The sequence below is a fragment of the Nannospalax galili genome, unplaced genomic scaffold (genome assembly GCF_000622305.1).
Source record: "Nannospalax galili isolate Female #2095 unplaced genomic scaffold, S.galili_v1.0 scaffold874, whole genome shotgun sequence".
Taxonomy (NCBI): domain Eukaryota; kingdom Metazoa; phylum Chordata; class Mammalia; order Rodentia; family Spalacidae; genus Nannospalax; species Nannospalax galili.
This window is the reverse complement of record NW_008334302.1, coordinates 622,260-635,339: the sequence shown is the minus strand read 5'-3', so window position 1 is coordinate 635,339 and position 13,080 is coordinate 622,260. Positions and strand designations below refer to the sequence as shown.

General features: G+C 39.8%; 1 protein-coding gene across 1 annotated transcript in view; it reads left to right on the top strand.

Annotated features, from left to right (window-relative positions):
- Kcnip4 (potassium voltage-gated channel interacting protein 4) overlaps nucleotides 1–13,080 on the top strand; it is a gene marked incomplete at its 5' end in the record, with an annotated part of 143,700 nt that overhangs the window by 100,167 nt on the left and 30,453 nt on the right. The window contains 1 exon segment of the mRNA XM_017797199.2: nucleotides 10,485–10,554. Within this exon segment, the coding sequence (XP_017652688.1) occupies nucleotides 10,485–10,554 (70 nt within the window).

The following is a 13,080-nucleotide window of genomic DNA, read 5'->3' as shown; positions in this document are numbered from 1 at the left end:
TCCCTCTCCCCCCTCTCCTCTGCCTTTGCCTCTCCCTCTCCCTCTCTATCCTGGGGAGAGGTGGAGGGTCTTCAGAATGCTGGGGGTAGGAGGGTGCTGTGTTAGGAGCACCTGCTTGTCTCTTCATGTAGATAATGTTCAATGGGCAGCAAATTCAAGTTTTGCTCTTTAGAGCTTTCTGGATTACTTTAATAGTATTTTCTATCTGTATTTAATTGAATTCATAGATCTCTCCCTCTCCCTCTCTATCCTGGGGAGAGGTGGAGGGTCTTCAGAATGCTGGGGGTAGGAGGGTGCTGTGTTAGGAGCACCTGCTTGTCTCTTCATGTAGATAATGTTCAATGGGCAGCAAATTCAAGTTTTGCTCTTTAGAGCTTTCTGGATTACTTTAATAGTATTTTCTATCTGTATTTAATTGAATTCATAGATGGGGATCCTACAAATATTGACAGTCAACTGTATATTATACCTGCCTTAGAAATGGTAATGACCTTGATCTCCAGCATAGCCAGCAGACTTGAATTACCTCTCCTTGTCTGGAACTATCACCCTCAGGCACACTTGTTATCTTTTTACTGAATGATCAAATCACAGATGTTTCTGTGTGCTGTTACCTTGTCCTCTCTCCCAGCTCTCTCTTGTTGATATCTATACATATCTAAGATTAAATAATCAGATGGTATTTAAGAAGAAGGAATAAAGCATCTTATATTGCATGAAAAAAAAATAACAAATGCTAGCTAGTAAGGTTGCTGAGGACCCCCCCAAAACCCTGCTCCCGGTTGTAGAAACCACACCAGCATGGTTGATGTGCAGTAGATGCAATATACAGGACTATTTACCTTTATTTAAGCAACCTGATAACATGAAGATAGGTTTACTCATTTTAAAGGTTAAAAGTACTGCTCTGTGAAAAAGTGAAGTGTACTCCAGCAGCCTGACCCTACATCCATCACTAAAGACCAATTCTGACTTTCACACTCAAGTGTGGGAACTTTTGTTGTGTCATCTGGCTAGGCTTCTTGTTTCCTTAGACCTACAAAATCTTTGCACACTGAAACTAAAAGTGGCACTGCCGTCAGAAACTAATCATGAATTTAGACTGAGTTGTACTGATGTAATACCTAGAATGGATGAAATCTTGTCTCTGAGCCCTTTATTCCTGAAATAGTTAACTTTTCCGTTTTCAGTGTAGAAGCAAAGCTCGCTGCCACCTTTCATAAAAAAGAAATAGCTTTCTTGAAAGAAATTTACCCGGATATGCGCCAAGCCTATGGAAAGAACAAACCCTAAGGAACAAGGACAAGAAAATGATTCCAGTAGAGAACACTACTGCCCCCTTGTGCCACCGTACTACAATAAAATATGGGGAATATTTCAGGCCAGCTATCTTGTGTATCACCTAGCTCCAGAGTCCTTGGAAATGTTCTGTGCGTGCCGCCCGGACTTAACAAAGTCCAGCATCACCTACTAAGCCACCATCCACAAGAGTCACAAGGTGAGGTGGGAGGAGTGCCGCTGTCCCACCTGGAAGCTGGAGCACCCAGCAGTCCAGGCAGAGTGACTTTCTTTCCATGTGGCTTTCCTGATCCTGTGTGAATTGAACTGCTGAACAATCACCAGGCAGAGGCAAATGAAGGTAGACACTTCCCAACTCATTATTGCAGACGGCGCTTCATTAGGAGGATGAACACTATTTCAACTTATTTCAGGATCTCAAGGCTCCAGAAAACTAGGTTGCAAATGTTAATAAAAAAGAGACAAAAGGAATGCATGCACATAAGTACATACACACACATATGCACACACACGTGCACACACACAAATACACACACACACAAAGCATTACGGTTTCCCATACTGTTCTGTCTGATAAATTTCAATATAAGATTGGTTTGTTGGATATTTGTGCTGCATTGCCTAACATTTAAATATGAAATTGGTTTCTGTGGCTATTTGAATGATGCCTGTCACCCCAATAGAGTATGAGGTCCTAAAGGTTAGAGACATGCCTGTTGATTTCCCCCCCTGTATTACCAGGACTGGGCTAAGTGTTTAGTATTTTAATACTCTTTTAATAAAAAGTGAATTTTTGTTTCAATAACATCATAGGGTTGAAAGACATTGTGATGCTTTGTTTGTTTTTCCATAGTTATACTTAACTTTCATAGAAAAAGCTTTGTAAAATATAAAATTCTATAGTCCAACCCAGGTCCAAATCCCAGTCCCACTGATTAAAGCTCAGTCTGGCCTTGGCAAAATTCCTTAAACCACCCTGAGCTCATTTGTTACAACCATGTGAGAAAATACTTGCCTCCTCCACTTGCTATGAGGATTTAATGAGAACACGTTATCTCCTACACTGCATGGCTCAGTGCCCAGTAAACCATGGGCAATCATTAAAAGTTATTCACCCTCCCCAGCCCCTACCCTCCCTCAGCTCTTTGTATTATTTTAGAGAAGGTATTTTAAAACTCTGAATGTACACCAAACAAATCAACTATATATATATATGCATCTACTACGATAATCATTAGATAGTATATTTCTTTCTTTAGAATTTTCACCAAATTCATTTTAACAAGTGAAGTCATCTTTGTCCTCACATTCTTTAAAGAGATACAATAAAATGAAAAGAGGATTATAGTTAAAATTAGGATGTTTGTGACTACAAGTAACAGAAAATATTCAATAACATTGGCTTCAAACAGAGAAGAAAGTATATAACTCAGACTAGAAGTTCAGAGATGATAGAGCTAATGAGTTGATCAAGGACTCAGAATGTAGCTAGTGTGCTAGGAGAGGAAAATTCAACTGTAAGGAAGCAGGTTGCTGCAAAGGTACCCAACTATATTGTCATATAACCATGTGTGAGTACATCAGCCTCAGAGTGTTTTCTTCTTTCTAATGAAAACGCTGTGTAATTCTTAAGTAGAATTTTTATTCAGTTGCTTTTGTTCCAATATCACTAGGCTGATGTCATGTAATCTGAAAATGGGTTTCACCAATTAAAAACTTTGGCATAACAATCTTGACAATGATAGAAATTAGTAAGGTCAGTATACCCCTCAGCATATGGAATCCTTTTCACAATCTTTGCAAATGGAATCACGTTGCAACTGCTCCTTATAATGTTGAGTGACAGCTTTCACTGGCTATGCATTCCTTCCAACGGTCTTTAAACTAGGACCACTTGATTTGTTCTCTTTGTAGTTCTTCCCCTCATCTGCCTGTGTTCTGACCCAGACATGTGATCTATTCTCTTACCTGCTAGACTAGTGGAAAGAACTGTTGTTGGACAAAACATGGGCAACATAACATTTCTGGAGATAGACAACCAAGGCTTTCAGTTTAAACATGTCACAATCACCACCATGTATGAGAGTTAATAAAATACAGAAATATTTTAAGTATTCAAATGTTACAACTATCATAAAAGGATCCCAAAGAAATGTTTGCTTCATAATACTTTGATGCATTTTTCAATAAAATAATTTTGTTTATTCTTTGAGAATTTCATACATGTAAACATCTTTTCAATCTTTTTCGCCTCTCCCCTTCAGTTCCCTGCTGCACCTAACTTCACGTCTTCTGTCTTTCCTAATCCACTGAGTACTCCAGTTGCTGCTGCCCCTATATTCATGGTGCAAGTTTTTCCTTTGAGCTACTCTTACCATAATTCTTGGAGTTTTGATTACTAAGGAATTATTTCTAAATGTTCTGGAGGACTCGCTGTTTGTAAACTTTTATTATATATATTAGTAAAGATTATATATATATATATAGTATGTGCATGATATATGTGTAAGGGGTGTGCATGCACTATGATGTGCATGTAGAAGTCTGAAGACAACTTGCAGGAGTCATTTCTCTCCTTCTACCATAAAAATCTAGGGATCAAACTAGGTCATCAGGTTTGGGGGAAAGCACTTTTACCCACAGAGCCATCACCCTGGCTGTCCTAGTTTGTTTCTCCATTGCTGTGACAAAATACTCTGACCACTACCCAACTTGGGGATGGAAGGGTTTATTTGTCTTACATCTCCCAGGTCACAGTTCATTAGGGAGCCCAAGGTAGGAACTCAGGGCAGGAACCTGGAGGCAGGAGGTGGAACACAGGCCATGGAGGAATGCTGCTTACTGGCTTGCTCCCCTGGCCCCTACTCTACCTGCTTTTGTATGCAACATAGGCCCACCTGTCCAGGGGTGGCACCATCCACAGTGGACTGGGAGGCTGTCTCACATCACTCAGCAATCAAGAAGATGCCCCATGGACATAGCCACAGGCCAGTCCAATGAAGGAGATTCCCTAATTGAGGCTCCCTCAACCCAGGTGTATCAAGTTGACACTAAAGCTATCCAGCACACTGGCCCTATCACTAAATGTTTAAATACAAATCTAAACCTGAGGAAATAATATTTGGTAGAATTATCCAGGAAAAGAGGTTATTTCATCTATTAGAGTGAAGAAATAATTCTGTAATGAATAATGTTTTATAATCATTCTATATCACTATATGTCTGATTTTTATTCTATTGCAACATTTCTTTTCTAATTTTTATTGAATTTTTCTGTATTTCATACAGAATATCATCTTTATACCCTTCCCCTTTGGTACCCTCCCATAGCCCCCTAACTGGCATTCATACATTCTGTCATTTGTAGTAAGCCCTATTATGTAAAGTTAGTATCCTGAGATGTCCTTCAGTGCAAGTTCATCCACCAGGGTTTAGTTCACCTATCCAGAGTCTCTCCCTTCAAGATCAGCTTTTTCTCACCCAGCAGTAATCAACTGCCAGTAATTCTTCCACTAAGATTGGGAAGTTCTGTTCATTTCCACAGTTCTGTGCTGGGTTTTGTATGCCTAAGTTTGCATGGGTCTTGTGCATGCTGACACCATTGCTGTAGGTTTTTATGAGAATGGTCCCAGATGCCTGCCGAACCATTTCTGTATAGCCATGCACCTCGTCCCTGGCTCTTACAATCTTTCTGCCCCCTCTTCTACAATGGTCCCTGAGCCCTGGGTAAGTGGACTTCAGTATAGGAGTCCTGTCCCAAGGACCCACACTCTGCAGACTCTTAATTCTCTGTGTTTTGGCCATTTGTGGCCTTTTGTGTTCCTGGCTCTCTGTTGCATGAGGGAGCTTCACTGATGAGAATTGAAAGATGCATTAGTGTTCTCTTCATCCCTTGTTCTATGTTCTGAGAGTTTTAGGTGTAGAGGTTACATCCTAGATGTGCCACTTAGGCTTGGGCAATTCACAGAGAATCTCTGTATATGACCAGTGGTATAACTGTAATAATCTCTGTCTGTTGAAAAAGAAGCTAGTTTGATGGGTAGACTGGGATACTTGTTTGTAAATTTAAGGATCCATATTTTGCACACAATAACAAATGACATTTGTCTAGGGATATGCCAACCTTGGGGATTTATCTAAGATATATGACCTCTCCTGCTATGTGTATTTGGCTAGGTTTACAGAACCACACATGAGTTTCCTCCCAATTGGCTTTAAGTCCAATTCGGTAGCTGTTTTTAGCAACATTTCTAATGCATCCCCCCAGAGCTCTAGGAGATTTAGACAAATGCTAAAAGGTTTTCTTATGAGGTAAAAGTTTAAAAACTCAAGATACATCTCACAAAATACTTTTCTTAGCAATTTCCTGTGAATACATGTATCTGTCCCTAAAGCATCATTCCAACACTTTTCATAATGGAGCATTGCTGGGAATAATTTTCATTTAAGTTAATGTATAGAAGGATTCTGAATCTCTCCTCCTTTATTTTTAGGACGGGGCCTTTATTTTCTCAACTGCCATTTATAATTACAGTGTCCCCCTGTCCGAGAGTAAATTCTAATGATGTTAGATAGATAAAATTAATTTACAAGAGCAGAAGACCTAACTCCTATCTAATCTATAAATTTATTGCATTGTACTAGGATTCTATTATTTTGAGTTCAAACACTTTGATGGATACAATTTAATGTTGGTAGATCTGCATTAATGTTGCAGTAATCCATTGTATGATGGAGGTCTGTTTAGCAAGTCAATATTTAATGAACAGTTTACAATGTGCAAGGTAGAGGGCTGGGGTAATAACTTTATGTGCATTTTTCTTATTAAGTCTCATATCAGCCCTCTGAGGTCAATGCTATTCCCATTTTAGAGAGAAATACAATGATAGAGGAAGACTAAACAACTTACCTCAAATTACTCAGTGCCTAAGTGGCAGAACAGGAAATCCACCTAAGTTTCCTATTTAACTTGCAAGCCCAAGACTAAAAGCATTATGTTAGCTTACTTGAAATATGTCCTAGAAGAAGACAACTATCGTATGAATGGGAAGGCATTTGTGGTATCAGTGTATCAACCTAGACTGAAGGAAAGCCAGGCAAGTGGTAAGGTTGGACAGGCCATCAAGCTAAGGGAAATTTCTGTAACATCATTAGCCTTGATCTCTGCAACTTGAAAATAAGGCCATGGAACTAGATTACCCTGAAAGTTGCTCTAAACACTGAGTTTTCCGAATCTATGGTCAATACACTCTATTATATTTTTTTAGAAACTAAAATTGGTGTAATGAATGTTACATGGATAGGGACAAATTTTCCTGGTGAAATCCACCATCCTCAAACTCAACTAGGAGTTTTCATTTGCTGAAAAATGACGCTACCAGACACAGATATATGAGTAAAACAAACGCCTTTGAGAAAATCAATTTATACCAATCATTTCATACTATAAGATGTATCTATCAAATACTCCTGGAGATTAGAGGCAGCTAGCGTGTTTACTGAATGGAGACAGCCCTTTAGATCCCAATTTCATCTTTTGCCAGCACCACTGTAACTCTGAGGAAGTTTTCCCATTCTGACATGGCAAAATTTTTCCACTTGATCGCAAAGAGCCACACATTTGCTTTCTCCTTGCTATCCTGAACAGATGGCTCACAGTTAAGAAGCCAATAAATCACAATTTCCATGTGTGAGAAAGCCCAGCAACAAAGTGTTCATTTGCTGCTATAATTGGTCCACTGCTGCCAACAAAAGGTACTTAATCAAAAACTTTGCTAAACAGGTGTTTGCATACAATTTTATTTCCTTTTAAAAGTCATAGTCATTGATTTTCAGTTCTTTTATCTATTAGTCATGGTTTTCCACATGAAAAAATGTAGATTTTTATATATGAGAATGCATGCATATGTACACATATATAGACATATAAAAGAGAAGGAGGAGAGAAAGAGAGGGAGGGAGACAGTGACCTTGACAGAGACTTAAAAGTGGCTAATAGAATGTGGAAACTTGGCCAATCCAAATTCTTATATGGGAAGCCAGGAGGCTATCCATCAGGAAATATTTGCAGCTCAAGTTCAAAGATATCCTTATGATGAATTGATACTTCAGATAAAGGTCAAAGGAAGTCTACTGGGGAAGTCAAGCTTTCTCTTTCCCAGCCTTCAATGGGATAGAATGAGTCCCACCGACATTACAGAGGGTAATTTGCTTTACTAAAAGTTCATCAATACAAATGTAAGTTTCATTCATAAACACCTTTATAGAAACATCCAGAATAAGGCTCTGGACCAAATACTAGGGACTGAAGTACAAAAAACTCAGCACATAAAATTAACCATGGTGTGATTTGCTTATGTCCTAGTTTGTTCTCCATTGCTGTGACAAAATACTCTGACCACTACCAACTTGGGGAGGAAAGGGTTTATTTGTTTTACATCTCCCAGGTCACAGTTCATCAGGGAGCTCAAGGTAGGAACTCAGGGCAGGAACCTGGAGACAGGAGCTGGAGCACAGGCCATGGAGGAATGCTGCTTACTGGCTTGCTCCCCTGACCCCTGCTCAGCCTGCTTTCTTATGCAACACAGGCCCACCTGCCCAGAGGTGGCAACACCCACAGTGGGCTGGGCCCTCCCACATCCCTCAACAATCAAGAAGATGCTCTACAGACATGGCCGCAGGCCAGTCCAATGAAGGCAATTCCCCAATTGAGGCTTCCTCAACCCAGGTGTGTCAAGTTGACACTAAAGCTGTCCGGCACAGCTTACTTGCTTTTTTGCTTGTTTGTATTTAGTTTCCTTTCCTATGCTCTGATCTTCTTAGATCTTTGGGGTCATTCTAATTTCCAAAAGACTCATGAGAAAATAAAAATTAGCAATGACTTAGAAAATGCCGAGCCCTCCTTTCTGCTTCCCCTCTGCCTCCCTAGTACCCACATACTTCACTATGCCAATCCATCTCTATATAAGAATAGAGATATTCTGACTGTCTGTTTCAGACTCATTAATCATCAGATAAAAGAAATATATATAAACAGGTTCTACAGATTCACATTGAAACTATCAGTAAAAATCATTGCTATAGCAAAGGCCCTACCTCTCAAAGGAACAAATTAGACAATATAAAATTACTTTGGTGAAGTACATTATAGTTGAGGAAAGAACTGATTGCTTAATTGGACTAGAGAAAGGCAAGATTAATAAATCAAGTTTATTGGGACTGGAGAGATGGCTCATTGGTTAAGAGCACTGACTGCTCTTACAGAGGACCTGGGTTTGATTCCCAGCACCTACATGGCAGCTAACAACCATCCATAACTTGCATTCCAGGGGATTCGATGCCTTCTGACCTCCGAGGGCACGGTACAACACACATACAGGCAATACACTCACACACATAATTTTTTTTTAGTTTAAAAATAAATAAAACAAGTTTATTAGTGAGAGGACAGTGATTTTGTTTTTTAATGTTTTTGGTTGTTAGCCTTAGCCTTTAACAGCTACATTATCCCTCCAGCCCCAGACAGTGATTTTAAAACTTGAAAGAAATTTTAAAGACCACAACAGATGATTGGTACCAAGAACAGGTCAATTTTAAAATACAAAGAACATGCATTCATATGTAACATCTGTCCACATAGGAAATTACACACACTTCTAGGTCTCCCCCTGTAAATTTAATCCTAGAGGCATTTCACTGAGTGTGAATGTGACCACTGAAGCAAGAGGTTTCATTATATGGACCTTTGCGAAGCTTCCCAGAATGACTAGGGTTCACAGGTTCCCCGAGGACAGGATACAGTTAGAACCTGTGCATGTGGTGTGATGCTGGACTACTTTGTGGTGGTCATGATCAACACTCACAGAGCAGCTACCCTGCTGATCATGAGCAAACTGTTCTTGTATCTCTAGAGAGTGAACAGGGTTTTCTTCCCATCTCTGTCTAAGGTTTACTTACTTAGCCCTTAGTTGCTCTACAACAATATCAACATGTTCTGAAATTTTAGATTTCAAAACCTGCCATATCTACTCTAGAAGCAGCTTTGACCCATGGTCCCTCCAGATCAACAAACCAATGCCAGGGTGTTCCCCAGCTCTGAATCCATCAGTTCTCAACAACTCTGACAAGAGACAAAGCTCGATCTCCGAAAGTCTAAAAGTCTTAGGCTAGAGAATGACTCAGCGGTTAAAAACATAGGCCATTCTTACAGAGGACCCAAGTTTGGTTCCCAGTCACCCACATGATAACTATCAACCATCTGTAACTCCAGTTCTAGGGGATCTGACACCCTCTTCTGGCCTCCACAGGCATTATACAGGACAGGTGTGCTTACATACATGCAGGCAAAACACACATACACATAAAACAAAAACAAAGCTTTTTTTAAAAGTTCAAAAGTCTTAAGGTCCTGTCTCATACAAGATCATTTTTATTAGGTCATGTCACCATGTGTTCCTGGACACCTAATTACTAAGAATCACTATTCCTGTTTGAAGCTTATTGAGTCATCTATTAAAAAACTTACTAGTTAATTTTTATTTTATGTATGTGAGTGTTCTGCCTGGATGTATGTAAGTGTATTTCATGTATACCTGGTGCCTGAGGAGGCCAGAAGAGGGTGCTGAATCCCCTGGAACTGATGCTACAGACTGTTGTGAGCTGCCACGTGGGTGCTAGGAACCGAACCAGGGTCCTCTGCAAGAGCAGCAAGTGTTCTTAACCACTGAACCATCTCTCTAGCCCCTTCTTGAGCTGTTATAGACCCAATAAAACACATCATGTTTTAAAAGTGGTCTCAAGATTACATGGATCGGAAAACATCTCTGTAAATCACAGAATGAAGATCTAGTAAAGACTCCATTTTAAGTATATTGTAATATCTTGGTGGTCTGACAAGAGAGACAATGCAAGGTCCTCTTACCTGCTTTGATGTTCAAGATGAAAAGATATTTATCTCTTCAGTTTCCTGGTTTGTATTGAAAATGGGGAGGGAGAGGAAGAGGTTTTTCTTTTTATTTTTTCCTTTCTCTCTCTTGTGGTGTGTGTGTGTGTGTGTGTTGTAGTGATGAATGAATTGTTAGCTTTCTTGGTGCATCTTTGCACAGCAGATAGTTCTGTTTCAAAATGTGAAAAAAATCAGTCTTCTGACTGGTTTGCTCATATTACTTCTGTGCTACTTTCTCTAGGAGTGTCCCAGTGGTGTTGTTAATGAAGAAACCTTCAAAGAGATATATTCTCAGTTCTTTCCACAGGGAGGTAAGTACAAATGTGGGATTGTTAACATTATCCTCAGTGCTAGAATTATGCTTGCAATCTTGAGTTTGGTTTAATCTTTCATAGTGTGGCTCTACATTTTTAATCTCTATATAAAAGAATTAATGCACAGTGTGCAAGTTCATAGAATTTTAAATAGATTATAAAAATAAGCTACATCCAGATTATCAACTCTCTAAAAGGTTATTTCCCAGTTTGATGCAAGTGATCCAGTGTGCACAGTGCACTCCTGCACACTGCTTTCTGACCTTTTTAGGGATCCTCAAAATGGCATGAGGCCCTATTGTTTGCATCCTAGTACTCTGACTTTCCTGAGCTCTCAAAATCAGGGCAAGTGCAATTACCTTCAATTTACAGATGTGAAATCTGGGGCTTAGTGAAGTTAAATGATTTGATCAGGGTCACACATCAACTCGGTGGCAGAACTGGGTTATAACCTAGATTTTTCTGTAGCTTCCTCTCTCCTCCTTTCAGTAACTCCTCACCATCGCCTCCTCACCTGGAAAACTTAAACTCTAGATGACTTTAAGTGTGATAAAACTCAGGATAGCATAATGATTTTGCCTACATTAGAGATGAGTGAAAAGACGCATGTGTCATTGCATCATCTCTAACTGGTCACTGACCCCAGTGTGTGCCTAGCTATGTATGGGGTGTTGCTATTTCTACAGACACTGGAGCAACGAGATGCAGTCTCTTTCTCAAAGCATATTTACCTATAGTCCTGTGGAGCAGAAGGACCATGATACTACTGTGTGAACCAGCTGTAGATATGACTAGATGTTCTGCAGAGCAATAAGCCACTGAAAAGAGGCCATTGAAGTAAACGGATCTGAGCTAATGGTGAGGGTAATTCAGGAGCATCTACTGTGTACCTGACTCTGTCCTGGCTCATCCTTCATAATCCAGCTCCCCTGCCTATGACCTTCCTTTTCTATAATCATGGAATGAACTTGCATCAAGGGATACCCGGGAGGCACACAAACCTGACTCAATAGGCCCTAGCATATACGAATGCATGAATTCCAGTGTGGGGATATAAATATGATTAAGATGGATTGCATGAAATGCACAAGAATTCAAAAATATATATACATTGGGGAAAAAAGAGGCAGAGTTAAGCCCCTTTCCAAACTATGTAGTTAGTAGTTCACTACCTCATCATCCTCTCAGTGCTTTCCTGCTTTATAAGGCAGTAAGGATATTCTTAGTTTAGGCAAATGAAGTGGAAGCAAGGGAACGGAGCATAAAAACAAAGGTGAACGTTGGTGGGAAATGGCCAAGACTTAGCTGTAGATTTGGGGTGAATGTCCTAGGGAGAATTGAATGCCCTGTTAAGAAATGTGAGTTTTCAACCTAGGTGTCCCTCAATTGATGAGTGGATAATGAAAATGTGGTTCATATATACAATGGAGTTTTACTCAGCAGTAAAGAAAGATGAAATCATGAAATTTGCAGGTAAATGGATGGAACTAGAATCTGTTATACTAAGTGAAGTAACACAATCTCAGAAAAAAAATCGACATATGTTCTCCCTCATATGTGGATCCTAGGATCAGACTCTGATAAATAAGTATGCAAACAGACATAACTGCAGGAACCAGGACAAGGGTAAGGAAACAGTGAGGTAAAGGAAAAGAAATAACCTGAAGGAGAAGAATAGTAGGTATTGAGAGGATGTGGGTAGGTGTGTGTAGTTATGAGTTATAACTGGGGCCCATGCCAGCCTGAATTCTGTTTCTTGAACTCTAACACGTGAGGTATTCCACAGTCTTGTATCTATGAAGTCTTCCATGTCTTTCACTTCTTAATGGACTTTGCCCACTCAAAACTTGAGCCAAAATAAATACCTTCCCCTTAAATTGCTCTGTCCAGTATTTGGACACAGCAAAGAGAAAAGGAACTAATAGTTATTTGAAGAGAGTTCTTTGGCTCACAGTTTGAGAGGGTTCAGTCCATAGTTGCTTAACTCCATGCAGTTGGACAGAACAAGAGTGTATATATAGTTGAAGAGGTTCTTAATCTCATGGTGAATGGGAAGCAGAGGTGAGAAAGGGCTAGGTTCCAGGTATTTCCTAAAGCCATATCCCTGTTGACCTACTTCCTCTTACAAAGTTGCACCTCCTGAAGTTTTCAGGGCCTCCCAAAATATTACCACCAACTACAGACCAGACCTTCAACGATTGTGCCTGTGGGGACCTTTCATATTTAAACCATAACACTCTGCCCCTGGTTCCCAGAGGCTCATTCCTGTCTCCTAAAGCAGAATTCATCATCCAGCTTCAGAAGTTCTGAAGTGCTATCAGCTCCAACACTGTTCAAACGTTGAAGTCTAGAGTCTCTTAGTCAGGAGCCCATGGAGAATACCCCCTCCAAATACATGTTTTTAAGATTCAGTTACAAATGAATAAGCAATTCTCATTCCAAAAAAGAAGAATTGGAACATAGAAAAGAGGACTGGGCCCAAAGTAAGACCATGCACAAGGCAAACATTAAATCCTTAGCTCC